General features: G+C 33.9%; 2 protein-coding genes and 1 pseudogene across 3 annotated transcripts; all 3 read left to right on the forward strand.

Annotated features, from left to right (window-relative positions):
* The first annotated feature begins 2,457 nt into the window (after positions 1–2,457).
* Positions 2,458–5,565, forward strand: LOC111285414 (serine carboxypeptidase 1-like). Its single transcript, XM_022874862.2, has 8 exons — positions 2,458–3,238; positions 3,314–3,421; positions 3,518–3,792; positions 3,891–4,142; positions 4,563–4,669; positions 4,791–4,877; positions 4,995–5,100; positions 5,215–5,565. Exons 1-8 carry the CDS (start codon positions 2,845–2,847, stop codon positions 5,359–5,361), a joined length of 1,476 nt encoding a protein of 491 aa, XP_022730597.2. The 5' UTR covers positions 2,458–2,844; the 3' UTR covers positions 5,362–5,565.
* Positions 5,566–6,525: 960 nt separating this feature from the next.
* LOC111285595 (serine carboxypeptidase 1-like) lies at positions 6,526–9,646 on the forward strand (annotated as a pseudogene).
* A 1,150-nt stretch (positions 9,647–10,796) lies between these two features.
* Positions 10,797–14,958, forward strand: LOC111285470 (RNA methyltransferase family protein). Of its 2 annotated transcripts, XM_022874946.2 has the most exons (5): positions 10,797–11,797; positions 12,314–12,559; positions 13,167–13,361; positions 14,348–14,435; positions 14,543–14,958. In XM_022874946.2, exons 1-3 carry the CDS (start codon positions 11,060–11,062, stop codon positions 13,296–13,298), a joined length of 1,116 nt encoding a protein of 371 aa, XP_022730681.2. In that variant the 5' UTR covers positions 10,797–11,059; the 3' UTR covers positions 13,299–13,361; positions 14,348–14,435; positions 14,543–14,958. The 2 variants fall into 2 exon arrangements, with proteins under 2 accessions (XP_022730681.2, XP_022730680.2); XM_022874945.2 differs by having other exon boundaries at positions 14,348–14,958.
* The last annotated feature ends 592 nt before the right edge of the window (positions 14,959–15,550 follow it).

Consider the following 15,550-nt stretch of genomic DNA (forward strand, 5'->3'; position numbering starts at 1 on the left):
ATAAAAAATAATATTTTATTAATTTTATGTTAGGTCAGATCGAATATAATTTTATACATTATCAGGTCAAATTTGAATGTAAAAATAAAAAAAAATTTATCAAATTCAGATATTATAAATATAAAGTCGAGGCCGAGATTAATAAAAATTCATCCCACCTAACTCATTACTATTTCTATTGAACACACACTACTAAATCCAATTAAGTTTGATTTTATTTATTCCTTTTCTTTTGTAAAAAAAAAAAAGGTTTGATTTTAATGAGTACTTTTTTTTCTTTTAAATACGAAAAAAGTCATTCAAATAGACCAGGGTATAGTTTCCCCCTGTAAGATGATCGTAACAAATTAGAATTGTACATATACACAGACAATGAGAGAGGACAATTTTCTAAATATGTTAAATGCAATTTCTAATAGAATTCAATTAACCGGCCTGCAGTTTTGGATTTCTTTGATGTGTCCATTGTTGGGATTTGCCTTGAATCTCAGAATTCTAGTTAAGTGAGTTTGAGTTTGTCTTGTATCCCACATCAGGAATTTAGTAAAAGTATAAAGGGTTCCACCCTTATAAATAAGATGTTTTGGTTTTAGTTTGGTAACTTCAGAGAGTTAGATACCAAGAGAATAGCTAAGTGAGTAGGTTATTAAAGAGTGTAATTGGGTTTGGGGGTTAAGTTTTGAGTAAGGAGTTTTAGGAGACTTTTCTCATTCTAAAAGTCTCACAATTGTAAAGATTTATTTGATAGTGGATTAGGTTTGGAGTAGGCCATTTTGAGTTGGGCTGAATCAAATATATTTGTGTTTTCCTATTCTTGATTTGAGCTTGTTATTTTGTGTGTGGTTGTTGCGCGTGGGTATTGTGGTATTTCCCAACAAGTGGTATCAGAGCGAGGTTCGAGGTTCGTGGGTCCAAGAGATCGTGAAGCAGTATTTGAAGATGTCTGAAGAAGGTATGTCTGGTATATCTATGTCTAAGTTTGAGATTCCGTTATTTGATAGAAAGAGTAATTTTATGTTATGGCAAAGTACGATTCAATATCTATTAGTACAACAAGGGTTGGATCAAGCATTAGAGAGTAGTAAGCCTGAGGGAATGTCTAATGCTAATTGGAATAGGATTCAGAAGAAGGCTGTTAGTACTATTAGATTGGCGTTAGCTCCAGAAGTAAAGTACAGTGTGTTGACTGAGAGTACTCCGAAGAGTTTGTGGGATAAGCTTGAAGGTATTTATGCTTCGAAGTCGTTGACTAATAGATTATGTTTGAAGATGGATCTGTATTCTCTGAAGATGGAAGAAGGTATGAGTCTTCATAATCACCTGAATGAATTTAATAAATTGGTTTCTCAATTGCTAGCGATTTCTGTTGATGAGTTAAAAGATGAAGAGAAAGCTTTAATTTTGTTGTCATCTTTGTCCAAATCTTATAGGCCTTTAGTTCAGACTGTGTTGGTAGGCAGGTCTACCTTAAAGTTGGATGATGTGACTGCCCTATTACGTGAGAATGAAAGGTTTATGGGAGCTCAAAACTCATCACCTGGGGAGAGTACACTAGCTGTAGAGGGTTTTGATCGAGGGAAGACTCAAAAGAGGATTAATGGATCGAGATGGAGATCCAAGTCAAGAGACAGAGATTACAGTGATATAGAATGTTATTATTGTGGTAAGAAGGGACATATCCAAGTGCGCTGCAGGAAGCTGAGAAGGGATATGGTTGCTTTCAAAAGGGCGAATGATGAGAAGAAATCAGATGAAGAAAAGAGTGATATTGCTGTTGTCTTGTCTGATGATGATGATGTTGTTTTGACAACTTGTGTGGATGAGACCCAGACTTTGAAAAGTGATAAAGGTTGGGTTTTAGATTCAGCTGCTACAGTTCATGTTTGCAATGATAGGAGCTGCTTTGTGGAGTTGAATGAGAATGAAAAGTATGGGGATATTGTGGTTGCTAACAAAGAAAAGGTGCAGATTCAAGGCATTGAGAGTGTTCGTCTTAGATCTCACAATGGTGTTATTAGGACACTTCGTCATGTAAGGTATGTACCAAATTGTCACTACAATTTGATTGCTTTAGGTGAGTTAGCTTCTCGGGGGTACACATTTTATGGTAGTAATGATTGGTTGAAAGTGTATAAGAATGATAGTGTGATTCTACAAGGGAATAGGGTCAATCACTTGTACATGTTTGATGGAGGCTCAGTTGCTGGAATGCCTGTGATGAAAGAAAAGAAGAAATGTAAGCATGTTAGCTTTGCAGATACTGTTGAAGTGTTTAGAGATTCAAGTCAAGGGAGGATTTGTTGGGATTTGCCTTGAATCTCAGAATCCCAGTTAAGTGAGTTTAAGTTTGTCTTGTATCCCACATCAGGAATTTAGTAAAAGTATAAAGGGTTCCACCCTTATAAATAAGATGTTTTGGTTTTAGTTTGGTAACCCCAGAGAGTTAGACACCAAGAGAATAGCTAAGTGAGTAGGTTATTAAAGGGTGTAATTGGGTTTGGGGGTTAAGTTTTGAGTAAGGAGTTTTAGGAGACTTTTCTCATTCTAAAAGTCTCACAATTGTAAAGATTTATTTGATAGTGGATTAGGTTTGGAGTAGGCCATTTTGAGTTGGGCTGAATCAAATATATTTGTGTTTTCTTATTCTTGATTTGAGCTTGTTATTTTGTGTGTAGTTGTTGCGCGTGGGTGTTATTTTTCCCAACATCCATTTGGTTCTTGTACAAACACGACCACTCCAAAGTCCGAAAGCCAAACCACCGCCTTAGTTCTCCCGCCCTTTTTGCTATTTATAATTTTACATCCTTTGCTAAACAAGCTCAAGTCAAGCCAACAGGTGCATGCATGGCAGCAAAAATGGAGAAACGAGCCCTGTTTGCATGGCTGCTCTTTTCTTTTTGCCTACTGGGGTATCTTAGCCTTGGTGAAGCTGACCGCCAAGGGGATATCCTTTTCAAGTTGCTTATGTCTAGGAGGTCTGAAAATTCTCATGTTTCACATTCTTGGGCTGGCTTGGATGCCTTAAATGAGTACTCTCCCGTCGGCATTGAGCCACAAGATGGGAAGATGGAATCTGACAAGATTGATGCATTACCTGGACAACCTGAGGGTGTGGATTTTGATCAATACTCAGGGTATGTGACTGTTGATCAAAAGGCTGGTAGGGCGTTGTTCTATTACTTTGTCGAGTCGCCCCAGAATTCTTCAACTAAGCCCTTGGTCTTGTGGCTCAATGGAGGTATTATTATTAGCTCTTACAAATGACAGTTATTACAAAGTCTTAATTACAAACTCTTAAATGTTGGATTTGCAGGACCGGGATGTTCCTCGTTTGGGTTGGGAGCCATGACTGAGTTAGGATCATTTAGAGTAAATAGTGATGGCCAAACACTCTTCAGGAATGACTATGCATGGAACAATGGTGCGTGATGATCAGCATCAGCTTGACATCATCCGTAACTCGTTTCCTTTTGTACTAGATAAATTGCTGGGACTAATTTCCAATAAATGATGGCAGTGGCAAATGTGATCTTCCTTGAATCTCCAGCCGGTGTGGGCTTTTCTTATTCAAATACAACCTCTGACTATGACAAAGCTGGCGATACGACCACTGCAATTGATGCCTATACCTTTCTTGTCAACTGGTTTGAGAGGTTCCCTCAATATAAAACCAGGGATTTTTTCATAGCAGGCGAGAGTTATGCCGGTCACTACGTGCCTCAGCTAGCATACACCATTCTCCTCAACAACAACAACACAAATCAAACTGTTATCAACCTCAAAGGCATTGCTGTAAGTTCAATTCACTTAGATATCAATTAGTTCATTACCTAAGATAATTTTAGGCTAATTCATTTTTTGAATGATGATGATGGTGATTTATGTTTCAGGTAGGGAATGCGTTGCTGCATGAGTCCATAACTTTATGGGGGATATATGATAATTTACGGACCCATGCTATAAACTCAGACGAAACCTACAAAGGAATCCACAAGTACTGCGACTTTGCCAAGGATTTTTTTTCTGAAAAATGCTCGGATTTCATCCGTCAGTCCCTGGATGAGAGAGGAGATATCGATATCTACAACATTTACGCCCCAATTTGCCTTGACACTTCTTTAAAAAATGGTTCAAACGGTTCAGTAAGTCTCTCTGATTAAGCAATCCTTCGTGGTTCTTTTGGTAACCAGTTTAATTTCTTATAGTGTAAGTAACTATTAGATCAGTGATGCAAACATAACATAAAAGACAAAGAAATCACAAGGAGAGAGGAGAGTTTTTGGAAATGCTCTAATATTTTTTCTTTATTCTAAGTATATATATATATCCAACACAAAAACAAAATTTCATAATTCATCATCATCTCTAATCAATTAATTCATAAATTCACTTTTAAAAAATGGTATCCCATAAATCAAATATTTAAATATAATTTTTTGTCTTATTTTCAGATCGTGACATCTTTTATATAAAAAAAAAAAAATCAATTCCAATTATTTCAAAGTTTGATTTTAAATTCGAAAAGTTTAATTGCTCTTACTTTGTTAAAAAAAATTTCTTAGGTGCACGACTTTGATCCTTGCTCGAACTATTACGTGGAGAATTACCTAAACATTAAAGAGGTGCAAATGGCCCTCCACGCAAATCAGATTACATGGACCCATTGCAGGTACTGAAAATGATTGCTATTTGAGTTTTATTCCATTAATCCTTGAATATTATATATATATAGCTTTAATCATCTAGATTAACTAAACATATAGATCTGGTCATTATATATGACTTTGCAGAGATTATGCATGGACAGATCGCCCAGTTACCACTCTACCTATTATCAAGATTATCATGGCCAGTGGAGTGAGCGTCTGGGTATACAGGCAAGTTTTTAATTTCATCGTAATTGAACTGATCAGTCGATGAAGGGAAATTAAGCGAAAACTTTACTTTATCAAGTACTACAGCAATTACACCTGAAATTGTAATTGCAATTGCAGTGGCGACACCGATGGACGTGTGCCGGTTGCTGCCACTAGGTATTCCTTGAACACTCTGAAGCTTCCTATCAAGGCTGCATGGCATGCATGGTATACCAACAGAGAGGTAGGAAGGGGAAAAAATTTTGATTATAAGAAAGTTGAGCCGCCCTCATTTGCCTTGCAGCACTCACTCAAATATACAGTTTCATTCAGAGTTAATGTGATATTATTAATGCAGGTTGGGGGGTATGTGGTTGAGTATGAAGGATTGACATTAGCTACAGTTAGAGGAGCAGGGCATCTGGTCCCAAGCTACCAGCCTGAACGTGCACTGACCTTGATCTCATCATTTCTTCAAGGGACTCTCCCTCCTTCCACACCATGATTGATCCGTAGGATTTGAAAATCCCAACAAGAAAATAGAGACACAGCTGGAGATACTTTTTCTAATTCTTGTATTCAGCTGTGCTATTGTTTTGTTTAATCAAATCCTCTATTTTGAGGAAGGATAGATAATTGGAATTTAATTTTTACACATTAGAGGTAGAAGGAGATGAAATAGCCCATTCATCCATTTACATCAATGTTGAGACTCAAAGGAATTAAATTGAAAATGACAAGTGGTCAATTTTATTTTTTTTTAAGATTGACTAGAAAAACTGTACATTATATATTATATATAGAACAAAGTAGTAGAAGGCATTAAATTAATCTCACTTAAAATAATTAATCACATTAAATCAAATTAAAGTGACTAATCAAAATAATTTAAACTGACTTAAGTTGATAGGTTTGATCGATTTTAACTATTCAAAAAATAATTATTATATAAAAGTTATTTTATATTTATATTATATATTATATTATATAAAATAAATTATAGTATATATATGGTTTTAAAATATTTTGTATTGATATTATATATAAAAAATAGTATTTATTAATAAATTATTAGGGTCGGTTAATTTGATTTATTAGGCTATAATTTTGAACACCATTAACCGATCAAACTAATCAAATAAATCTATTTTCTTAATCGATTAATATCAAAATCAAATAAATTGAATCAAAATAATCAGCTTTTATCGCTTATATGGGTTCCAACCTATTAGTGCTCATCCTTATAAGAGAGGGAATAATTAATTACTACCAATTCATTTGCAAATAAATTTCAAATTATTTAGTTCTTGAGAAAATATTTTCAAGGCAATTCGAGTAACGATTGCATCATTGGTGAAAATGATGTGCAAAAGAATGCAACAATTAATCTATAGTTGTTTCCTAATACTCTTTCTTTATTCTGCATATTTCGAGGTTATTTGATTAAAGAGAAAACAGGCCAAGTTTGGCATTATATCCCTGCTGTTTTATCAAGCTCATGTTCTTGTTATTTCTATATTCATGAGAATTCATTCTTGACAAATCTTTCACTACCAATAACTGCCTCTTCCATTCCATCTTTGATCTCTGGCTAGGAAATTCTTAGGAACTTGTACTGTTGGATTTACCAATTGAAATAATGACAAAGACAACTTGGTTTTACAAATTTCAAAACGTCCAAATAGATGGTTCACTGATTTTGAGACAATTCCTATATGATTGTTCTATTTTGCTGATCAATAGCTGTCTCCCTTTCATTTTAACTCGGGGAATCGATATCCTATTCAATAAATCCAAGCATGAGAATGATGAACCATTTTTCTTTGAAAGTAAAGAAACCAAAACAATCCAATATTACAGAGTATTACTATGTGTATATATAGTAGACGAAAAACGGCTGGTTTGGTCGAAAGTTTTTGTTAAAAATTGCATAAAATGAGAGGACAAGGAACTATCGTCCATTTTTCTTTGAAAGCCCCAATCACCAAAAAAAAAAAAAAAATCTAGTTGCCTCAATCTTGACGCCCTCTAAAGTATTATATAGAACTATAAATTTCCTTGGCATTTCACAGATAATAGCAAATTAGTAGGCAAGAAAACATGAAACTTGTGTGGATGCTGCTCTGCATGTGCCTTTTGGGCCTTCTCACTTGTGGCGAAGCCAATCAGGCTGAAACCCTTAGTAGCTTTCTCAAATCCAGATTGTCACAAAAACCATCTCCATCACATTCTGTGGGATGGTTCCATAAAAAAACAGGGTATTCTCCCAATTACATCCAGCCTCAAGATGGCTCTATGGTGACTGATAAGATTGGTGCATTGCCTGGACAACCTAATGCTGTGGATTTTAACCAATACTCAGGATATGTGACTGTTGATTCTCAGGCAGGCAGAGCACTTTTCTACTATTTTGCTGAGTCCCCAGAGAAGTCTTCTACAAATCCTTTGGTTTTATGGCTCAATGGAGGTGTGTATCAACCAATATGATGCATAGTTTTAGGCTTTTGGCCCCTACCTATCATTCTCATCTTGGCACTTTGGTTTAATTTCTGGCAATCTCAGGACCAGGATGTTCTTCATTAACTGGAGCTATGACGGAATTAGGACCTTTCAGAGTAAATAGCGATGGCAAAACACTTCCCCGGAACAATTATGCATGGAACAATGGTCAGCAAACTTGACTTGTCACTTGTAGCTAATCTGTTCTTCCTCTACTTATTATGAAATTAACCATGTATTCTTACTACTTTGATTGAGCTTGCCAGTGGCGAATGTGATCTTCTTGGAATCCCCAGCTGGAGTAGGCTTTTCCTATTCGAATACAACCTCAGATTATGGCGGTACAGGTGACAAGAGTACTGCAGAAGATGCCTACACATTCCTAGTAAACTGGCTTGAGAGGTTCCCACAATACAAATTCCGGGACTTTTAAGTAACCAGAGAGAGTTACGCTGGTCACTATGTGACTCAGCTTGCTCACAGTATTCTTCTCAACAGCAAAACCTCAAATCAAACACTGATTAATCTTAAAGGCATTGCGGTATGTTCAATATCTAAATATGTAGACTTTCTGTCTGTACCTTTGTTTACTTCTGTAACAATTTTCTCCTAACTTTGGGGATGAGTGATGATAAAACATTCAGGTTGGGAATGGGTGGATTGATGATCCTACTGGTTTTTTGGGCCAATTTGACTATTTATCGACGCATGCTTTAAACTCAGATGAAACCAACGAAGGAATCCACACCTATTGCCATTTATTTAATGGAAAGGATCCAAAACAATGCTATGACTTCATGGAAAAGGGGTATAATGAGCCTGGTGATATAGATGGTTACAACATTTATGCCCCACTTTGTCAAGAATATTCTTCATCATCTAAAAACGGTTCATCTGGTTCGGTAAGTCATACTGCATTCAATATTATTAATACCTCACTGTTAAAAACCCAGATTTATCCAAGAAACTCTATGAATTAATGAAATTTGAAATTCATTTGTTTCTTCTTTATCCATCCTTCAAGGTCAATCTTAAACACAGCAAAAGCATTTGGATGTTAGAATCCGCTTTGACTAGTTTTATCGAAACATAATATTCAATTTAGACTATTTGTTTTCAAGTTGAATAACTTATATAGTCATATTGATTCTCATTCCAGGTAAACAGTTTTGATCCATGCTCAGGCAACTATATGATATCCTATCTGAATAGAGCAGAGGTGCAGACAGCTCTCCATGCTAAGCTTTCACAGTGGGATCAATGCAGGTTATAGCCATTTTGCTGTTGTCCTGGGTGTTATTTTAAGTTCATTAAAATATTTGGTTAGTATTTGTTTTGTTTTAATGTAACTGAAATAATGTATTTCACTATACCCCAGTGGATTTAACTGGAGTGATAGCCCTGCTACTGTCTTACCTATTATCAAGAGTCTCATGGCAAGTGGTCTCAGAGTGTGGCTATACAGGTAAAGCTTAATTTCGTAACATTTTAAGGAACTACACAGTAAACACATTAAAATGGTCATGAAAGTCCAACACAAATTCCTAACTGCTATGCAAAATAGATTTGGTAGTTCATATATTCTTATTGTTTTTATTTCATATTAAACATGTATAAAACACGAAAATTATCATATCGTAATTTGTATCAATATATTAAAAAACACTTTTTTTTTTTAATTCATGTACAATTTTTGCTAAAATTTTAAACTGTTGGTTTTGTGTCTTTTTTAGTATTATGTTTAAAATTAACAGATCTACTAAGAAAGATGAATTTACCAGCATAAAAAATTATTATGTAACTGAAAATTATCAGAAAGAGCAATGCTATGTTGGGTATTGTATTGAGAATCAGTTGCAATTTTAAGAAATAAGTTCAAAGAATCAATTTGAAATGCAATAGTTGTAACTAAGATGGAACAATTTGGCAGTGGTGATGTAGATGCAGCTGTCCCAATTACCTCAACCAGGTATGGAATAAACATCCTCAATCTCCCAATCAAGACAGCTTGGCGTCCATGGTCCAGCAATGAAGAGGTAAAAATTTGTGCTTTCATTTACCAGAGAAACAGTTGACAGTTCTTTTCACTGTTTCAGTGATTAAAAATTGCTGGATGAAGGTCTGACATTGGTGACAGTTAGAGAAGCAGGACATTTTGTTCCAAGCTACCAACCAGCTCGTGCTCTTACTATGATTTCCTCGTTCCTTCAAGGAGCTCTGCCTCCACCATGATCATATTCATTCAGCTAAAGATGACTTGATGAATGATTTTCTAAATCTTTTAACTAATAATTAAGGTATATGAGACCATACCGATGTTGGGAGCTGGAGCACAAATTATACAGCACTGGATGCAAATCTAGTGTTTGAAAATCCACTAATGCAATGTGAATAAATGAATATAAGTGAAGAGCTGAAGATGCAATTATTTTACTGTGTATTTTTCTTTTTTCTGTTCTGGTTCAGCCTAAAGGTTTGCAATCTTTTTTTTTTTGTGGACTTGAAAAAAAGTACCAAAAAAATGGGATATGATCAAAGATCCACGAGTCCGGGAGAAAGTAAACGAAGGAGATAAAAAATTTATTATGTAATTAAATTTGATAATTCGTGTATTTATATTTATTTATTTTATATTAAATATTATAAAATATAAAAATTATTGTATTATAATTTATATTAAAATTTTAAACATAATATATATTTTTCTCTAATATATTATTAAAATTTTAAATTATATTATTTTCGTAATATATTATTACATCGTTATCCTAATTAAAATTGTTAAAAAATTACATTTCAAAGCAAAACAAAATATCAAATCCATTGATTACAAACAAAAGATTTAAGTTATTTTTTAAAATTTTTTTAATCTATCCTTAACATAGGTTGTCCTAAGAAGATAATAAAGTATTAGTTTTTTAAATTCATAATTTTTAAATATTAATTTTGATAAGAAATTAATTAATCCAAAATCAGTAGATAAAATAAGTCAACTTTTTATTAAAAAATAAAAATAATTTGAGATTTAATCAAGAAAAAAAATTCCAATCCTTAACATATATAAATAAACTCTCAGAATTTACTTTATATATAAATAAGTCCTCAATCTTTTATTGCATAAAATTAAAATTATAAAATTTTATTTTATTGTAATTATAATTATTGAATCTTAAAATTAAATAAATATATCAAATTAATAAAATTTTTAAAATAATATCTCTCAAATATTTGTCATTTAATTTATCCAAATAAATTTAAATAAGTATATTTTATCAATTAAATCTTTCATTTAAAAAATTAAACTAAAAATTAAATATTTTATACCTATTCTAATTATAATAAAATAAAAATTTATAACTTTAATTTCTTGAATAAGGGCTTAATTTCATGTATCAGGGCTAATTCGTTTTTTAAAATAAAATTTGAAAGTTTATTTGGGAAATCCCAGAAAACCACATTACGAACATATTTCACTTGTTCTTTCCCTGTAGAAGCCTCTTTCTTTTTATTTTGCTCGATATCTCTCTTGACGGATGGGAAGCAAGGAAATCAAGTGTTAATCTCATCCAATTTGAGATAAGGAGCAGTGAAAGTCACTTTATCAGAAACCCATTGTAGGTTTGTCTCTTAAACTTTTCAAAAAAAAAAAAAAAAATTTTGCACAATCTAGAGTTAGAACATTTTGGGAAGACCTGTTTAGAGATATGATGAAGCTAAGGTTGTCTGGTCTGAGTTGTGGTGTTTGTGCAAATTTCCGGAGACCCATTTCACTTTGTTATTCAAATTCAATATCATCATCCTCTCCAGAAGTAAAACCCAAAATTCCACTCTATCTAAGGCCACTCTCCTTCTCTGCGTCTCTATCAGAGCTGACCCAATGGCATAAATGGGCCAAAAATCTGGCTTCTTCAGTTGGCTCCTCTTTTGTTCACTTAGACAATGGTCCCGATTCCACTCTCCTCCGCAGAGAGCTCAACTGGCTTCTACAAGACTTACTTGAACTCCAACATCATTCGGCAATACTATCACACTTGGAATCGGGTAACAGTGAGAACGTGGATGTAAGCGTTGCGTTAAGAGCGCCTTTGGAGGAGCTGTATTGTGTTTGGAGGCAGAGGATTGAAGAGAGGAGACCTTTTCAATACGTTGTAGGGTGTGAGCATTGGAGGGATTTGGTGTTGAGTGTGCAAGAAGGGGTTCTTATTCCTAGGCCTGAAACTGAAATCATTATTGATTTGGTGGAGAATGTGGCATTGAACAAATTCCCAGAATTGGCAAAAGGTTTCTGGGCTGATTTGGGGACCGGTAGCGGTGCTATTGCTATTGCCACTGCAAGGACTTTATCAATTCATGCTCATGCTCATGGTAGAGTCATTGCCACTGATTTAAGTCCGGTGGCAGTTGCTGTGGCTGCTTTTAATGTGCAAAGATATGGCCTACAGGTAAATTTCTTGCCTTTCGTTCCAATTTTCAACTATTTAATTCACAATTAGTACAGAAATTAGAAATTGTTTTATGGTTTAGGGCTTAGTGACAAACTGAAAATACTTCCTAAAATTGCATTATGCAAAAGCAATATCAATAGCTTTATTTTACAAAAAATAAAATAAAATAAACAAATAAAAGAAAAAATCAGTGCCTTTATGGTGCCTGTCCAATCATCACTACGGTCCACATAAAGTCTTGTGCATGTAAGTCTGAAATTCTATGTTGCAGAACAAGATATAGGATGAGCATTTGTAGTGACTAAATAAGTTAGTTTTGAATGATTTATGCTAGAATATATGACTTATAACAACAACTTATTCAAGAAAATTTAATTTTGTATACCTAAAGAAACAAATTATACTGCCCATCACATCAAGCAAAATCATAGCTCCATCATCTTGCCTTTGCACATGTCTCTTGAATGTACTGAGATTTTCAATTTTAAAACTTACTTTTGGTTTATGAATTAGGATGTGGTTGAGGTGAGGAAAGGATCTTGGTTTGAACCATTGAAAGATGTTCGAGGTAAACTTGCTGGTGTTTTGAGTAACCCACCGTACATACCAAGCGGTGATATATCTGGCCTACAAGCTGAAGTTGGTCAACATGAACCAAAACTTGCATTAGATGGTGGCATTAGTGGAACCAGTGATCTTCTCCATCTCATTGACGGAGCTGCTTCCATGTTGAAACCTGGAGGATTTTTTGCTTTGGAGGTATACCATCTTGTTTTCCTCCAATGCCAACCTTTTAATATGTTTCAATATTTTTCTTTTTTTCTTTTTGGAATTTTGTTAGTAATTAGTTTATGTCCATGCCTGAAGAAATTTTGATTTCTTTAAAATGCTCTGTGTAGATAAGGAAAAATTGGTAGGGGAATTTGTTTCATTAACATGATTCATGCCTCATGTCATGATATATCCCATGGATAAGGAAAGGGAAAGGGAAAAAAAGACAAATTTTAGGGAGTTTGCTGATTCAGTTTATAATAATTTAATTTAATATTTATAGCACTTTAACCCAAGTTTGTGTCCAAAATAAATATGGCTGCTCCCTTTTTCCACATTTACCATGCTACTGCTGTAGTAGGTTTCTTAGGATATTTTCTAAGTTGATGCTGTAAGAAATTGTAACAGAGACAAATTTAACAAATCATTGATGATAATCTTATAACATAGAAATCAAATCTTGGCAATTCAAAGAAAAAATTTTCTTCTTCTGAGTTTCTGTCTTAGTAATGTTTTCTTAAGTCTTGTCCTTCTGAACCAGGTTAGAACTGAGTACTTCTATCTGTTTTTCCTTCTTTTAATTCTCTTGCTACAGACAAATGGAGAGAAGCAGTCCAAGTTTCTTGTGGACTACATTGAAAATGATAAGCCAGGCAGCTTCTGCAATATTAATATAGTATCCGATTTTGCTGGTATCCAACGTTTTGTTATGGGATTTTGTCAATGAATGGTATGATCAGTAGGTTTATTGGTCATGAAGAAGACGAAACAAAAAAAAAAAAAGAACAAGGTCAGTATTTCCAGTTTAATACATTATTTTTGGTAAAAAAATTTATGATTTCTTTTCCATTGATGGTTTTATTCCTTTTTTTTTTTTTTTGATAATGTGCATTTATGTGAAATTGGTATGTCTTAAGTTTTAATATTGTGTCTGTACAGCTATTGCCATTACTAACAACTTAATGCTATTCTGCAAAACTCTTTTAGAATGCAAAAGTAATCCAAGGAAAAAGTGCTGTATTGAGACCGATTATTAGACCATACTCTAATTTAGTTATGTAGATTTCTTTTGCCAAATGCTAGATCATTTAATTTTGCCCAAAACCTATGTAGCAACAGATTTATCTGTCCACCCAAGGGCCATAACCCCCCCCCCCCCAAAAAAAAAAAAAAAAAACATTGAAAATCCCTTTTTAGTGTATATATATATACACACACACAGAGACATATATATAGTTTAGGCTAAATAAATTTAAGTTGCCTGACTGTAGTTTGTGATGGCTCTGTCAGCAAACAGTCAGGCACTGTAAAGTTAATTGTTCTGTATCAAGATGGTCAGGGATCGTTGTTTGTAAAGACATGAAGACTCTTCCAATGCATAGTGGCTGTAAAATTAATTGATTTGGGATCAAACTTGAGTTTCAAGTCACAATGGAAGATTTTTCAAATTCCTAGCAGCATCAAGAAGCTGAATGACAACAATTATAATATATGGAGTATTTGCATGCAATTTTACATGCTTGGACAAGATTTATGAAATTGTTTAGTTACATTATTAATCACCATTCATTTAAAATTATAGTTTTGCCGCTAAGTACCATGTTAAACAGAAGTCAAATTAGCACTTTCTCATGAAGACTTCAAATCCAAGGATTCTCCACTTTTCTTTTGTTAGATGAACTTCATCTTCCCCAACATTAGATTAAGAATAGTGAGGCATTTAAAAGTACAAAACTTATAATTTTGATTTTGTTTTTGTATATTGGTATATTGCAGTTGTCCCAATTACCTCAACCAGGTATGAAATTAACACCCTCAAGCTCCCTATGAGACTGCTTGGCGTCCATGGTCCAACAATGAAGAGGTAAAAGAAAAGGGAAATATTAACAGTTTGCGCTTTCATTTACCAGAGAAGAGTTAGACAGTTTTTTTCACTGCTTTGGTGACTTAAAAATTGTTGGATGGAAGCAGGTTGGAGGGTATGTGGTGGAATATGAAGGTCTACCATTGGTGACAGTTGAAAGAAGCAGGACATTTTATTACCATGATTTCCTCATTCCTTCAAGGAGCTCTGCCTCCACCATTGATCATTCTGAGTGTTTAGAACAAGAGCTAAAGATGACTAGATGAAGATTTTCCAAAACTTTTCTACTAATAATCAAGACATATGAGGCTATACCAATGTTGGGAGTTGGAACACAAACATATATCATTGGATGCAAATACTATTCGAAAATCGCAATGTGCATGAATGAATTTCAGTGAAGAGCTGAAGATGCAACAATTTTACTGTGGTTTTTTATCCTTTTTTTTCTGTTCTAGGTTCAGCAGAAAGGCCTGAAATATTTTGAGGCCTTGAAATAAAGTTAAAAATGTGGGATATTATCACAGATTCACCACTCACAAGCCCACAGGAGATAAATTAACCAATAGACCAGTATAATTTTTAACTTTCTAAAGCAAAACAAATATCAAATTCATGGATTGCATACTAGATAATCAAGTAAAATTTACATATTTCCACCAAAAAAAATTTCAGAATGGATTGCATCGCTTTGAAATTTAATTTTTGGTTAAAAGCCGAATCAGGTTCAACGTTAACCCACCCAACCTTAGTTGAAGGATACCTCTAGAACCCCCGCAACCTTAGTTCAAGGATACCTCTAGCCCAAATTAGATTTTGTTTTTGTTTATTTTCAAACTGTTATTAAAAAAAAAAAATTTTTGTCTATTTTTTTTTGAACCCAAGATAAACAATTTTATTAGGTTGATGTTTTTGCAAAGTACAAGTACTAAAGTCAAAAACGTTTTCAGGTTGCTTATAATATCAATGGCATAAACATTAAACATACCGTTGAAGATTTCACCAATCAGTAAAACATAAGCTGACGTTAAAATCAAACCTTCTTTTGTCCTAGACATGAACGCCTGTCTAATAAAAAGAAAAAAAATTCCCTCTTCACCAAAGTTTTTACATTT

The sequence above is a fragment of the Durio zibethinus genome, chromosome 6 (assembly GCF_047325235.1).
Source record: "Durio zibethinus cultivar Kanyao isolate XHJ-2024 chromosome 6, ASM4732523v1, whole genome shotgun sequence".
NCBI lineage: Eukaryota > Viridiplantae > Streptophyta > Magnoliopsida > Malvales > Malvaceae > Durio > Durio zibethinus.

Excerpts from the sequence above, each read along its gene's own strand:
- LOC111285470 (XM_022874945.2), top strand. The coding sequence starts at position 11,060 with ATGATGAAGCTAAGGTTGTCTGGTCTGAGTTGTGGTGTTTGTGCAAAT. Across the intron at positions 11,798-12,313 it reads TGCAAAGATATGGCCTACAG|GATGTGGTTGAGGTGAGGAA; the intron begins GTAAATTTCTTG and ends TTTATGAATTAG. Across the intron at positions 12,560-13,166 it reads GAGGATTTTTTGCTTTGGAG|ACAAATGGAGAGAAGCAGTC; the intron begins GTATACCATCTT and ends CTCTTGCTACAG.
- LOC111285414 (XM_022874862.2), top strand. The coding sequence starts at position 2,845 with ATGGCAGCAAAAATGGAGAAACGAGCCCTGTTTGCATGGCTGCTCTTT. Across the intron at positions 3,239-3,313 it reads GGTCTTGTGGCTCAATGGAG|GACCGGGATGTTCCTCGTTT; the intron begins GTATTATTATTA and ends TTGGATTTGCAG. Across the intron at positions 5,101-5,214 it reads CATGGTATACCAACAGAGAG|GTTGGGGGGTATGTGGTTGA; the intron begins GTAGGAAGGGGA and ends TTATTAATGCAG.